General features: G+C 42.5%; 1 protein-coding gene across 1 annotated transcript; it reads left to right on the top strand.

Annotated features, from left to right (window-relative positions):
- The first annotated feature begins 524 nt into the window (after positions 1–524).
- fam117ba (family with sequence similarity 117 member Ba) lies at positions 525–12,931 on the top strand. Its single transcript, XM_050063286.1, has 8 exons — positions 525–1,202; positions 3,983–4,218; positions 6,687–6,770; positions 6,989–7,099; positions 8,404–8,547; positions 8,754–8,961; positions 9,097–9,217; positions 9,626–12,931. Exons 2-8 carry the CDS (start codon positions 4,198–4,200, stop codon positions 9,849–9,851), a joined length of 915 nt encoding a protein of 304 aa, XP_049919243.1. The 5' UTR covers positions 525–1,202; positions 3,983–4,197; the 3' UTR covers positions 9,852–12,931.
- The last annotated feature ends 55 nt before the right edge of the window (positions 12,932–12,986 follow it).

Raw genomic sequence — 12,986 nt, 5'->3', positions numbered from 1 at the left:
ATCTTTTGGTGTCTTTTTGTGGTTATTTTATGTCTCTTTGACATCATTTTGTGTCTTTCCTTTTTTTTATATCTCTGTAGTTATTTTGTGTCTCTTTGACATCATTTTGTGTCTCCTGTTTTTTTGTCTCTTTGTACTTATTTTGTGTCTCTTTGACATAATTTTGTGTCTTTTCTGGGGGATTGTGTTTTTTGTGGTTATTTTATGTCTCTTTGACATCATTTTGTGTCTTTCCTGTTTTTTGTGTGTCTCTTTGTAGTTATTTTGTGTGTCTTTGTGTTTGTTTTGCCTCATTTGTAGTTCATTTGTGTCTCTTTCACATAATTTTGTGTTTTTCTCAGGTTATTTTGTGTCTTTTGTAGTTGTTATGTGTCTCTTTGAGGTAACTTTGTGTAGATGTTCATTTGAGTGGCATTTTGCATATGAAAACCAGGGGCCCTTGACACGTTGGGCCCCTGGGCCTATGCCCAGCAGGCCTGTTCAGTAATCTAACCATGCTCATAATGTCAGATGATACTTTGCTTCAGTCATGTATTCCCCTCAAACACATTTTAAGTAAATTATCGCACACTGGTTCATTGCTGTCGGGATCACTGTTGAAAATTCCTCTATGGAAATAAAAGACGAGCTGAGAAATTTTACTTTGAAAGTACCAACCGGAAGTGTAGGTGTTTATTCCGCCGAGCTTCACACTGGTCCCTCTCCCGTCGTGTCAACCGAGGCTAGTCCAGCATCACCGCCTTCTTCTTTCTATCCCTTCTGTATTTTCTGTCCCTCTGTTATTTTTTCCGTCGTTTTCCGACACTTCACGAACTCCACCAGGCGCACAACGCACCCTCCTCTTTTTATACTCATCTTTTCTTCGACCACAAAGCGTTTTGGTTGCTGCTTCAGCCGTCGTGCCGCATCAACCGGGAGAGAAAAACATCCATCCACGACGACGAGGAGGCAGGGTGCGAACACAGCAACGCCCATTTTGACACCTACTGTATCACTACTATCCCCTCGAAGACGCTTTAGTGTCTTTTCTATGTCTGCCTGTTTATATCCAAGAGGGCTTTCCTCACTTGCAGCCTGCACCGTCGTCCCGTCGCCCTGTCTGTTTCCACCGCCTCTTTAGCATCTTCGAGTAGCGGCAAATATCAACAGGGGCTGAGGTGCTGAGGAGCTCCATGCCCCTCTGCATGATCACATTTCTGCAGGTGAGTGTGTTTACCGTCACACATTTCATCTCAGCAACATGAGCCTGGATGATGCTCCTCTGTCATATGGTGGTTAGGTGTAGACTAGCATGCAGTGTGTGTTGATGATGGTGATGATATGTTTGGGGAGGTGTTGCATGCTTCTCTACCAGTAAACAAAATTGGCCTATATTATACTGTACATCCGTGTGCATGGAGATATGATGTCCAGGGAGCATCTGTTATGTCTTATTGTGTTTTATTCTTAAAATTAATGCCTAGTCAGGAATTATAATAGGCTGAAAATTGTGTATTTTAAGCATTATCTCCGTTTTAGCCCTAGTTTATGATTATTAACAGCCAGGATATTGCAAGATAAATGTACATATTTTATTTTGTGTGGTTGTCTTCTTGTCCCATTAGTTTCTATTCCATTTCATTCAAAATGCACAGATATGGCAATTAAGTGCAAAAGCTGGATTTGTAACAATTAATTGTCAAGCAACCCAGAATTTAACAACAATTTTATTATATTTTGAGCTAAAGTAATAAGAAAAGTGAATATTCGGTGGTTTTCCCAGTTTACTATGATATATTGTAATTAGTATAATAGTAGGTGACTGTTGGTTGGACGTTATAACCTATTTGAAGGCATCACTTTGGGCTTATAGATGTCTGTGCAAGCTGGCCGTCCCACTTTTGCTCTTGGCTAATTAATGAAGTCTGTCTTGTGTTATGAGCTTATCTGTTTTGCAGTGACCTCAGTGTAACTCCTGCAAAAAAGGCTTGAAATTATATCACCCACAAACCCATGATACAACCAAATAACGTCTGGTACTACCAGTGCTCCTGCTACTACCAGTGCTGTCAGCCTACAGTACATTGTAGTGGGTTTCTGATTTGTGTTTGCAGACAGGAAAAGCAGCAGTCAAAATAAAGAAGGCTGAGCATTTTGCTAGCAGACTGCTGATACCCAAACCCCTGTTTACTCACAAACACACACACACACACACACACACACACACACACACACACACACTGTTTTAATGAAGATCAGTCGGCCCCGTTCCCTAGCAACAGCAATGTGTGCTGGTCAAGGCCCCTGCCAAATTTAGCTCCTGGACCAGCACCGACAGTCAATGCTGTGTGTTTGTGTGCACAGATACATGCTGCAGGTACAGTGTGTTGTTATCAGGACCGGGGAGGTTTGCAGTTCAGTTTGGGAACAGCCAACAAAAGAAAATAAATGCATCTTCAATCCTGCAAGGTGCTTTGCTTCCAGTAAAATTGATTCTGTTGTTTGTGTGTAGATGGACTGGTTTATTAATGCTGCATTGTTGCATCATTTAATATTAATCAGGGTTTAACCCCACACAAGGGCAGAATCCTACTGAGTGTGTGCCGATTTACTATTATATTATTAGTAGTAGTTGTATTATTAGTAGTATTAGTACTCGTTGTTGTTTTCCTCTGCAGCGGTTATAACTGTGGATTGAAGCAAGAGGCAGAAACATGAAATGTGGTCCAACAACTGAAAATGGTGTGTAAATGTTTCCCGAGAAATATGAGCCCAAGTGGCCACATGGTGGCGCTGTAATTAACGCCCAAAAACGTGATTTTAAAAGGCCACGCGCCACACACAATAAATCCAATTGATTTCAAATATGGGACACATATTCAGCTCAGTGTGCTTTACAAAAAACCTCTGGATCATAAAAGGCAGCCATGATGAATTCATTACTAATTTGTAAAGTGGGGGTGAGATGGCGAGACTTGAGTGTGCCATTATTGAAATGCTGTATACATTGTAATGACGGTGTGATTGGTCTCACTTCTTCTTTAGCCAGAATTAAACCAGCTGAATTGACTTTGCTCAGCCTTGCTCAGCCCAACACCCACTCACTGCTGCTTCCTTCTGTTGGCCAAGAAAGGGCTTGGACCTACTTGCGGCGATATTATTATTAAAATTGGTTGTTTTACATCACAGTTAACTTTCTAGTGCAGTTCAATGCAACAAGCATCCACTTGATTGTTAAGACAATTTAGCATATTAGCCTATTCTAAAATATTGTGAATTATGTTGTACGTGGAGATATTATAGGGATAATTATGGAAACTATCATAGAAGTATATACACTGTATATTCTCTTACTTGAATCAATTGTAACGACATTTTCTAGGCATGTGATCATGTGAAAATTTCATGTAATGTGGCCAAAATAATTGCAATTAACGATATTCCAAAATCATCAAAATATGCTTACAAATCTTAAAATGGCACTAAATGTTTGTATATTTAAGGTTTGTTGTGTTTGTTTTCTAATGCAAAACTGGAATCTGAAATTAGAAATTAGAATTTGCTGATGCTAGCTGATACCGTAGAAGGGCCCATGGGCGTCGGTGGACCTGTGCACCCATGCAAAACATGTTGCTGCATCTCTGAATCAGGGTCAGTCGGCCAGAAGTCAGCACCTGCCCTCAGTGCCTCCTCTCCACCCCCACTGCCCTGCTTTAAGCTGTGTTAATGCCATTAACAAGGGGGCTGTGTGAGACTAGAGGGGGGCATATCCGCTCTGCCCAGCACGGGACGGATTAACATCAATCTGGCAACACACACTCATAGACACAAATGCACCCACACACACACAAACCTAGACAGACAGGGTAAGACAGCCACAAGCTTATCCTGCAGGCCAGCTGTGTGTCTGTTGATTTGTTGATGTGTTTACCATGTGTTGACAAATAAGTTGTTTACAGGCAGACCTAACTCATCCTGGCTCCTCTCTGTCTTTCCTCCTCAGACTGCATCTGTGGCCTTAACCTCCCACATCTTCCTGTGGTTCTCCTCCACGTCCTCCGCCGTCCCCCTACTCTCCCTTTGAGCGCTCTGCTCCCCATTCTCCTCTTGGTTACCCGCCATCGCGTCCAGCTGTGGCCCTCACAGGGCGCGCTCGCTGGCTCTCACCTGACAGGTCCCTGGCCTCAGGACGACAGCCAGCACCAACAATCTCCCTACATGAGGGACAAAGCGACTCAGGTGAGTGTTGTAGGGAGTTTATGTTTGTGTGAGTGGTGCATGAGTTTGAGTTGTGTTTATATGCACAGGTTGAAATCAAACAAATAACATTTAAATGAAAGTGCATGTGCAGAGAAAAGAAAAATCCACTAGGGCTTATTGATTACCTCAAACTAAAAATACTAAAACTGTTAAAAATAGGATATGACATAACAAAACAATAACAGAGATTGAAAATGAGTGCCTTTTAAATATGTTCTGTAGGATTTGGTCATTTTAACTAAAGAAGAAAAAGAGTGTCATTAATTAGACCCCTCTATCTGTTTAAAAAAGGACCTCTGCCTCTCAGATGTTTGGGAAGATTAGACAACTGTCTGCTTTGCCTCTTTGAATTGTGTCTTATACACATTTAGACAATGCTAATATCACAATTAGCCAGAAGCTAAGCCTCCAGAAATAAAGGTGCGAGGACTTGTGTGGGTGGCATCTATAACAAAGTGTTTTTGGAGAATTAACCCAAAATTAGAAACATAGGCTATATGATACATAGAAACTGTAAGCAAATAAATAGTCAGTAGCCAAACTGTGGCCTGATGCCTGTGTTTAAATGGCCCACGGCAAATTTTTTAAAGTAAACCAGGATATGACCTGAGCATATTTCAAATAAATTGCACAGTATGAACATTGCACAGCCTAGTTTAAACACAATGTCGCTGTCATCGTGAATAACGACAGCTAGCAAGCCCTGCCATTGCACGTTTGAATTTGAGTGCCAGATTTTGCTCCTTCACCTACTGATTGATTACTAGTCAATGCAAACATTTACTTCAGTAAACATGGGGGCAGACCTGAAAAGAGGGAGAGCAGAGAAATAATTTTTGTAATTGTGGGTGCACTAGTAAACTACTGTAATGTCAAAATTTCTGGTCTAAAAAGAACTGATTTTCTTGCAGTGTAACCGGTTGAAAATTATCTATTTACTATTGTATGGCCTGTGACTCCTTGTATTTGACTGTATTTGGCCCACAATCAAAAAAAGTTTGGCCACCTCTGGTCGACAGCCACACTGACGGTTCTGCAGGGCTGTATTCAGGCACAGGGGTGCTTTAAACGCCATGCTAACTTTAGCATGCTAACATGCTGGTTACCATGTTCATCTTAGTTTAGTGCGTTAGCATGCTAACATTTGCTTATTAACACTAAAAGTAGAGCAGAGGCTGGTGGGAATGTCATGTACAAAATTTCATCACATTCATCTGATAGTTTAGATATTTCTGTCTGGACCAAGTAGTGGACAGACAGACTGACTGACTATGGCAACCTGAAGCAAAACCAAAAAGGTTTGTGTGGTCTTTGCGTCTGTGTGTTCCTTCTTCAAACGAGCCGTACTGAATGCCTGCAAGACATACGTGTGTTCATGAAGCAGGCAATCAATACGAAGATTGCAGATGGTTGCATCATCATTATCATGCTGTGTTTCCTCCGACTATCACTCACAGACTGACTTTGAACCAGACTCAGGTCAAACAGAAGCTGTAAGATATTTCTTTAACGGAGGGTCATGTCAGTCCACAAACCAGACTGGACACACAGACGTTTCAAAATCGCTTCAGCTGTTGTTTCTGTTCTGTTTTTACATTACTAAAGAGAACATTTCTTGGCACACAGGCCATGTTGCTATACTGTACTTTTAACAACATGCTTAGCTGTAATGTGGGTCCTTTGGTGCTGCTGACAGTGCTTGTTTGTCGACATTATTAACTTGATTATTATTGCATTTCTCGTCCTTGTTCTAGTCTCCTTAGAGTAGTCTTTCCTAACATGTTTGACTTGTGACCCCGTATGAAGCAACGTCTCCTTGTAGCCAGTTGTCACAGTTTATGGCCTCAGCAGTAATGAGCAGTTTCCTTCTAAGGTTGTTTCTTCAATCTTTTTTCCTGGCGTTTCTATTTATTATATATGTATTACTTTATAGGACTTCACATTTGTTTTTCTTATTCTCTAGCCTTCTACGACAGCCTTTAGAGAATTCTGCATTTCACAACATACATTTTTGATGAAGTTAAAAGCAAAGTTGACTCAGTAAAAAGGCCGTTTTTGCAGTAATCTTTTTTTGTTGTGCAATAAAATGATTACAGAACAAGAAAAGACATGTACAGGGACACGTAGACAGCCAAAAGAGATCATATAAAATTAGACTAAAACAAACGATAAAGATTTTGCAGTGACCTTGTGAGCAGAAATGACAGAAAAACATTAGAAACTGGGTTTTAGGATGTTATGACTGGCCTCATATGATTAAGTAAGCCCCTCCTATGCAGGACTCCAAACCAAAACTATGGATTATTTGCATTATTTATGGATTAATGAATCCAGGCCTGGTTTTCTTGTTACTTTTTTCCTCCCACGTTTCTTAAAATTAAGCTGTTTTGTGCTTCAGATGTTTGATATTTAGCTCTAACTGCTCTCTGTGTGTCTGTGTGTATCAGACCCCCAGGGCCTGGGCAGATGAGAGGAGGAGGGGCTCTCACAAACGCTCGGCCTCCTGTGGGAGCACCGATCAGCTCAAGGAGGTCAGTTTCTTTCCTGATTTTACAGTCCAAATAAACAACCAGCTGGACAGAAAATGCTCTGTTGTGTTGTAAATAAAAGCTTTTTCTGAGTGTTTCTATGCAGCAGTTTTCAATGAACACACCACCATTAACAAGACATGCCTGTATACATCTATATGTCTAAAGTGTCTGTGTGTGTGTGTGTGTGTGTGTGTGTGTGTATGTGTGAAACTCCCCAGATTGCCAAACTGCGTCAGCAGCTTCAGCGCAGCAAACGCAGCAGCCGCCATCGGAGGGATAAAGAGCGCAAGTCCCCGTTCAATGGCAGTCACACCATCATCCAGTCGCAGGTGATCAATAGAGACAGTTTGCTTGAGGGGAGTGTGTGTGTGTGTGTGTGTGTGTGTGTGTGTGTGTGTGTGTGTGTGTGTGTGTGTGTGTGTGTGTGAGTGTGTGTGTGAGTGTGCTCTGTCTCTGAGAGGAACTAGGTTGGCTCCCTGATCTGGAGAGTTTTGAGGACGTCCCACTTTTACTTACGTTCCTGTTAATTTGATTTGTGACGTGGAGTTTTTAACAGCCTCTGGTCTATGAAAACTCAGTTGAATTGGGTTTCTCTGTTACTGCAGACACTCACACATGCTCCTAACGCCCACTCCTGTCATGTTGCTGTGTCAGTGACAGTGGCACAGCCAGTCATGCGCTCCCTGTGGAGTCTGCTGGAGCGCAGCTGTCCTGCTTTCTGGGCCTCCTCATGAGACAGAGAAAGGAGGACTGGCTGTGTCCACATGCAGCCTTTCTCAATAAACCACTGACAGGCTTGTTAACTGATACAAAGAGCCACCAGCTAGCAGGACCACACTTACAGAGTAACATAAAGATGAAGACTAGTATAACTTTTTTGGGGGATCAATGTTTTGATTATTTTTGTTGCAAGACAATAAAGCAAAACTATCAAGAGATTCGGAGACATGACATCATCAGTCCATGTGTTAATGCTGCAATCCATTGCAAGTCAATGGTCGATAATTCCGAGTCAGTATCCCTGACTTCCAATCTAAATGTGTCCCAGTGCATCTGCTCGTGAAAACATGGACACCTGCAGCAAGTGTCTGAGCTTCACAAGCCCGCACAGAAGACCTACACCACTTACTACAGCACCATAAGCGAAGAGAAATGTCGTATGATTGTTTCATCGCACTTTTCCACGTTAATTTCATGCAACTCTGTGATCTTTGACCTTGCTTATGTGGTTGAAATGTGCAGGCATTAAGCTGCCTGTGGTTCTATAGAAACTGCGTTTTTGTGTGGGAGGAGGAAAATCAAGTGATGGAGCTGTTATTTTTCATAGTGCATTGTTCCCTGTAATAATGAATGCACTGTTGAGTTAATGATTCCAAGTCTCCTGTTTCTGAGGCTTATTTCAATATTTATGATTTATGGATGCTCATGTTGGTATTACAAATGCGGCTGTAATTTTTCTTGTGTGGGCTGAGAAATATCAAGCGTATATTTGTAATTTTCCTGTCTGTGGCTGCAGTGTTCCTGCTTACTGCAGCTAAATGAAAGTCAAAGTGCAGACAACATCTGTGAACAGGTGCAGAGTCTGTATTAACTGCAGCCATGTGTGTGTGTTTGGGTCTTGTGTGTTTTGCAGTCACCTATGCCCAAGACTATTCTGATACCCATCCCTATATCCAAGTCATCGGCCCCTCGTTTCCGAAACAGCGTGGAGGGCCTCAACCAGGAGATCGAACGCATCATCATCCGAGACACCCCTGAAAAGGACGAGACTATCGTTGTGAGTTCCACTGACAAACAGACTGGGGTTAGGGTGTTTAGAAAATGTGCTTTCAAATGTTTCGTCCTTCCCTGAAAACATTTTGTTCTTCACTGAAGTAATTAATTCAGGTTTTTTAAGGATTCACGCACCACCACTGTACAGGGTTTAAGCCCCTGGTGCTACATTGTTATTGTGACCTGACCTCATTTGTGTTTGTATGACAGCCACAGGATGTCCCAGATGGGCACCGTGCACCCCCACCCGTCCCCCCACAGCGCAGCAGCAGCACCCGCAGCATCGACACACAGACTCCCTCAGGGGGCGGCCTGAGTGGTAACCACAGCAATTGCAGTAGCCGTCCCGACTCCATCTCGCCCTCCTACCTCACCGTCCTCAATGACACGGGTGGAGGCAGCCCCTATGAGGACAAAGGTGACTAACACACACACACACACACACACACACACACCAAATATTGCACACCTGCTGTGCCAAAGTCTCTTTTAGCATGACCTGTAGCTGAGCCCAACCTTTGACCTCCAATCTCTCCACATTGCCTGTCCTCAGAGCTGGGCCCCTGCTCCCCGCTGCCTAAATACGCTGCTTCTCCTCGACCCAACAACAGCTACATGTTCAAGAGAGAACCTCCAGAGGGCTGTGAGAAGGTCAAAGTGTCCGAGGAGACCATGTAAGAAAAAAAAACTCGACTTATGTAAAAAAACAAAACGTATGTATCTACGAGGGCTTTACAATTAAATGAATATTAATCTCAATCACAACTTTGGCTCCACACAATTAAATGAACATGACAAACTGCGATATTGATGTTTAAAAGGCGTGCTACAGTCATAGAAAGCTCGGCTGAATATCAAATCAAGCGCTTCCTAAACTAATAACCGTGACAGCTGTCTGGCTCATGTACACACACTGTAGTTTATTTTGACTCAATCCAACATGGAGCACCAACTGTGAATAAATTTGTAGTTACCAGCAAACAAACACATCTTCAATACACCTCATCCTATAAGGGTGATGTCACCACTTGTATTAGTATTAGTACACAGCTAAGTGTGTCCCTGTGTGTGTGTGTTTTCAGGCCCAAACCTCTGCAGGAGATCCCTCCTTTCTTGTGTCCCGACCGCAACAAGGTCAACTTCATCCCCAACAGCGGCTCTGCCTTCTGCCTCGTCAGCATCCTTAAGCCCTTACTCCCCGCCCCGGACCTCAACTTCCGCTCCGGGGTGGGCCTCCGAAGCCTGTCCCCGTCCCTCGTGCCTCTGTCCACCCAGCCCTGCCTCCTGGAGGAGCCCGAGAGCTTCTGACAGCCCACGAGGGCTTCAAGTCACCACAGCCCCCAAAAGGTCCCCCCAACAAAATCAAAATACATTTACCAGGAAACAACCCTTCTGCTCCAAAAAAATGCCTTCAGCATGCCAGCTAAGCTCTCTCTGATGTCCTTATCTTGTTCAAAAAGCGCTTCCCACTGCCTCTCCTCCTCAGACGACTACAACGTGAGAGTCCTGCAGCCCTGTGCGGGTGTTTGCAGCTAACATTTCATCGCTTTCTTCTACCTTTAGTGCTGGTTATGTTCCTGTTTTTTGGGAGGAAAAGGGCGAAAGGACAGACTCTTTTATTTCATCGTATTATACCATGGCGCCTTTCCACGGACATATCTCTTTTTCTATCTGTAGTAATTTCTCTTGATATATAAAATATGCCTTCCATTAAGAAAAAAAAAAAAGGCCGCTGGTTTCCTTGGCGACCAAGAGCTTGACCACGGAGGCTAATTTTGGTGCTGCCAGATTTATCGTAGCAAAACTTGAACGGTCGCGATAAGGAGAAGTTAAAAAATGTGCCTGATATTTTAGACCGCTCAGTTTCGCTAAACCAGTGTAGTGCTCGGATCATGTTTGTTTCTTTAGCATGACACACATGATGTTTGCACTATGATGGCCATAGATACATACAGGAAGGCAGGGACAAGCAAAATATATACAAGTAAGCCCACACTCAGAAAGAATACATATTAAGACCACCTGTGATCTAAATCCAGACATCTGTTTTGTACTTTCATCAGCCATTTACAGTGAAAGCTGACTGTAAACTGGTACAAGCTGATGCCTTTGTTACGCTAACTGGTAGCAGTGAACCGGTCCCCTGCCGGACGGTGTGTATCTATGGGAAACACAGGCCAGGGCTATGATGTGTGCAGCGTGTTCAACCTGTGTCTGCTTGCCCCTTCTTCCAAAGCGCCAGCCTTTGCTCGAAATGTCCCTTTTGACTTCACGTCCATCACAACTGCCCCCTTCTGTTCCTCCTCCTTCCAGCTCTTTCTCTCCTTTTCTTTCCCTCACGGTCACTGTAATGCTGATTTCCTTTTGTCTTGCTCAGCTAGTGTTGTTGTGAAATGTGTCCAGAAGGGCGTCGTCCTCGCAGGAGGGGCTCTCTCTGGCTTGCAGGGCCTTGAGCAAGGAGAGGTTGGTGCACCCAAATACTACACTGCAGAGCATGATGGTAGATGAAGTTCTACGAATCAGATTGAACCCAACGGTGTTGTGTTGGGTACTCAGCTGGTTTCCATCACCCAAAAATGATAGATCATTGCAGGTTATGACTAAATACGCAACGTCTTGTGTGGGCGTGGTTTGATCAGATTTGACTGACAGTGGCTGGTGGCTGTGGCTCAGGAGGTAGAGCGGTTGTTTGACCCCTGGCCTCTGCAGTCTACATGTCAAAGTGTCCTTGGGCAAGATACTTCCCTGTTACGGTGTATGAGTGTGAATTGTTATTAGGGCTGAACGATATGGAGAAAATCAAAGTTCACAATATAAGCTAAGAATTAAATCAAATGAAGTTACATCACTTTACTGTAATGCAGCCTTTAAAACCAGGAAACGACACCACTTACTGTTATTAGTATCTGTACAACCAATTAAATTATCTTGATCTATATCCATAGTCGGACTAGATGGGGTTCACTCTGGAAACTGGGTGTGCTTTAAGACAGAAACAGGCAGAGTTTAAACCAGAGAAGTGGAAAATGGCTGGGTCCTAACCTTAAGTTTTTATTTCTAACCTGAAATTGATATGGATTGATACCTATATATATTATTTATTAGAAAACGTAACTATTTACAGACCAATCTCAGGTTTGATCTTAGATTATTTTTGATCTGAAGATTAAGAGATGAGGATTTTCTGTCATCTGAATTTTCTGTGCACTCTGACAGATTTTACTCAGATGATACTCGTAAAATCTAAGACATCTAAAATATGTAGTTTCATACAACAGTATCAGTATATTGATATACTGACGAGCCCTATTGGTTTTTGCTCCTGATGAGCAGGCGCCGCCTTGCCTTGTAAAGCGCTTTGAATGCTTGCCAAGCACAGAAATATGTGACATCATTTTTCCCCCCAGCTGAGGTCTGCTCACTTCAAACCAGCGACCAAAGCAAGAACTGTAGTTTATTGGTTGACAGCCTCTCCGTGCTCCGGCCCATCTTCCTGTAAATGTCATTACTACTTGACTGTGCCTGCTACGGTGGGATAGGAATGTACTGGGTTTGTAAATATAGAGGCACACTGTGTTTGTATTATCGGCTGACAAAGATATGTATCTGAATGAGTCAACAATTGTACCATATACCCCTCCTCCCCTCCCGCTCCTCCTCCTCCCCCCTCCTGCTTTTTCTCCGCTGAGTACTGTGAATTACTACATGTCTCATTATTGTGAATAATAATGTATTTATTTATCAGGAGTGTAATTGGGTCTTCAGAGAATTTTAATCAAGAATAGATTACATCGTCCATCTCAGGTTGTAGTGAATAGGATACAAAAAAAAAGAAGAGATATACTAACTTCTCAGCGCACACTAACAAGTCTACTATTAAAGAGAGCAAACCAACAGCTGCTATCTATGTAGCGTCACACAGTGGAAATCCTGAATGATGTAAACCTGTAGCAGAGTAGAAGTAGAGAGAAGTGTGGATGTCATTTATCCAGTGACCTGATTTGGCATGAGTAACGTTTTTCTCGAGAATAAGTGAAGAAACGAAGAGTTCAGTTCCAAAATGAGATATCCACTTGCTGAAAAACAATCACACCTACAGCGACATGTTCTTATTTGTCGTTTTTAGACGTCTGTTTACAAAAACAAAAGTAGTTTGAAAGAGCAGATTCATACGAATACAGATTTATTTCAGATAATTTTTTTTTCAAAGTGGATAAACCGCATTTTGGAATGAGGCTCGACAAGAGAAACACTTAACACAATGATTCTTTGTTTGCTTGTCCAGTTTATTGGAAATAGAACTGCCAAGTTTTCATCTGTTAAACCCCTCGAGTGAAATAAAAAGGCATAGTTGAATTAAATAAAGCATTTGTGATTGACTTGAGAAATACATTCTTTTTTTTTTTAAGTGTGTAAATCAAGAGTAAACAGTATAATACATGA

The sequence above is a fragment of the Epinephelus moara genome, chromosome 15, assembly GCF_006386435.1.
Source record: "Epinephelus moara isolate mb chromosome 15, YSFRI_EMoa_1.0, whole genome shotgun sequence".
NCBI classification, from domain to species: Eukaryota; Metazoa; Chordata; class Actinopteri; order Perciformes; family Serranidae; genus Epinephelus; species Epinephelus moara.
The sequence above is the reverse complement of the archived record's forward strand: the minus strand, read 5'-3'. Positions and strand labels throughout refer to the sequence as shown.

Bases quoted from the DNA above. Each gene is read 5' to 3' on its own strand.
- fam117ba (XM_050063286.1), top strand. From the start codon at position 4,198: ATGAGGGACAAAGCGACTCAG. The intron at 4,219-6,686 runs GTGAGTGTTGTA...TGTGTGTATCAG, and splicing joins TGAGGGACAAAGCGACTCAG to ACCCCCAGGGCCTGGGCAGA. The intron at 7,100-8,403 runs GTGATCAATAGA...TGTGTTTTGCAG, and splicing joins ACACCATCATCCAGTCGCAG to TCACCTATGCCCAAGACTAT.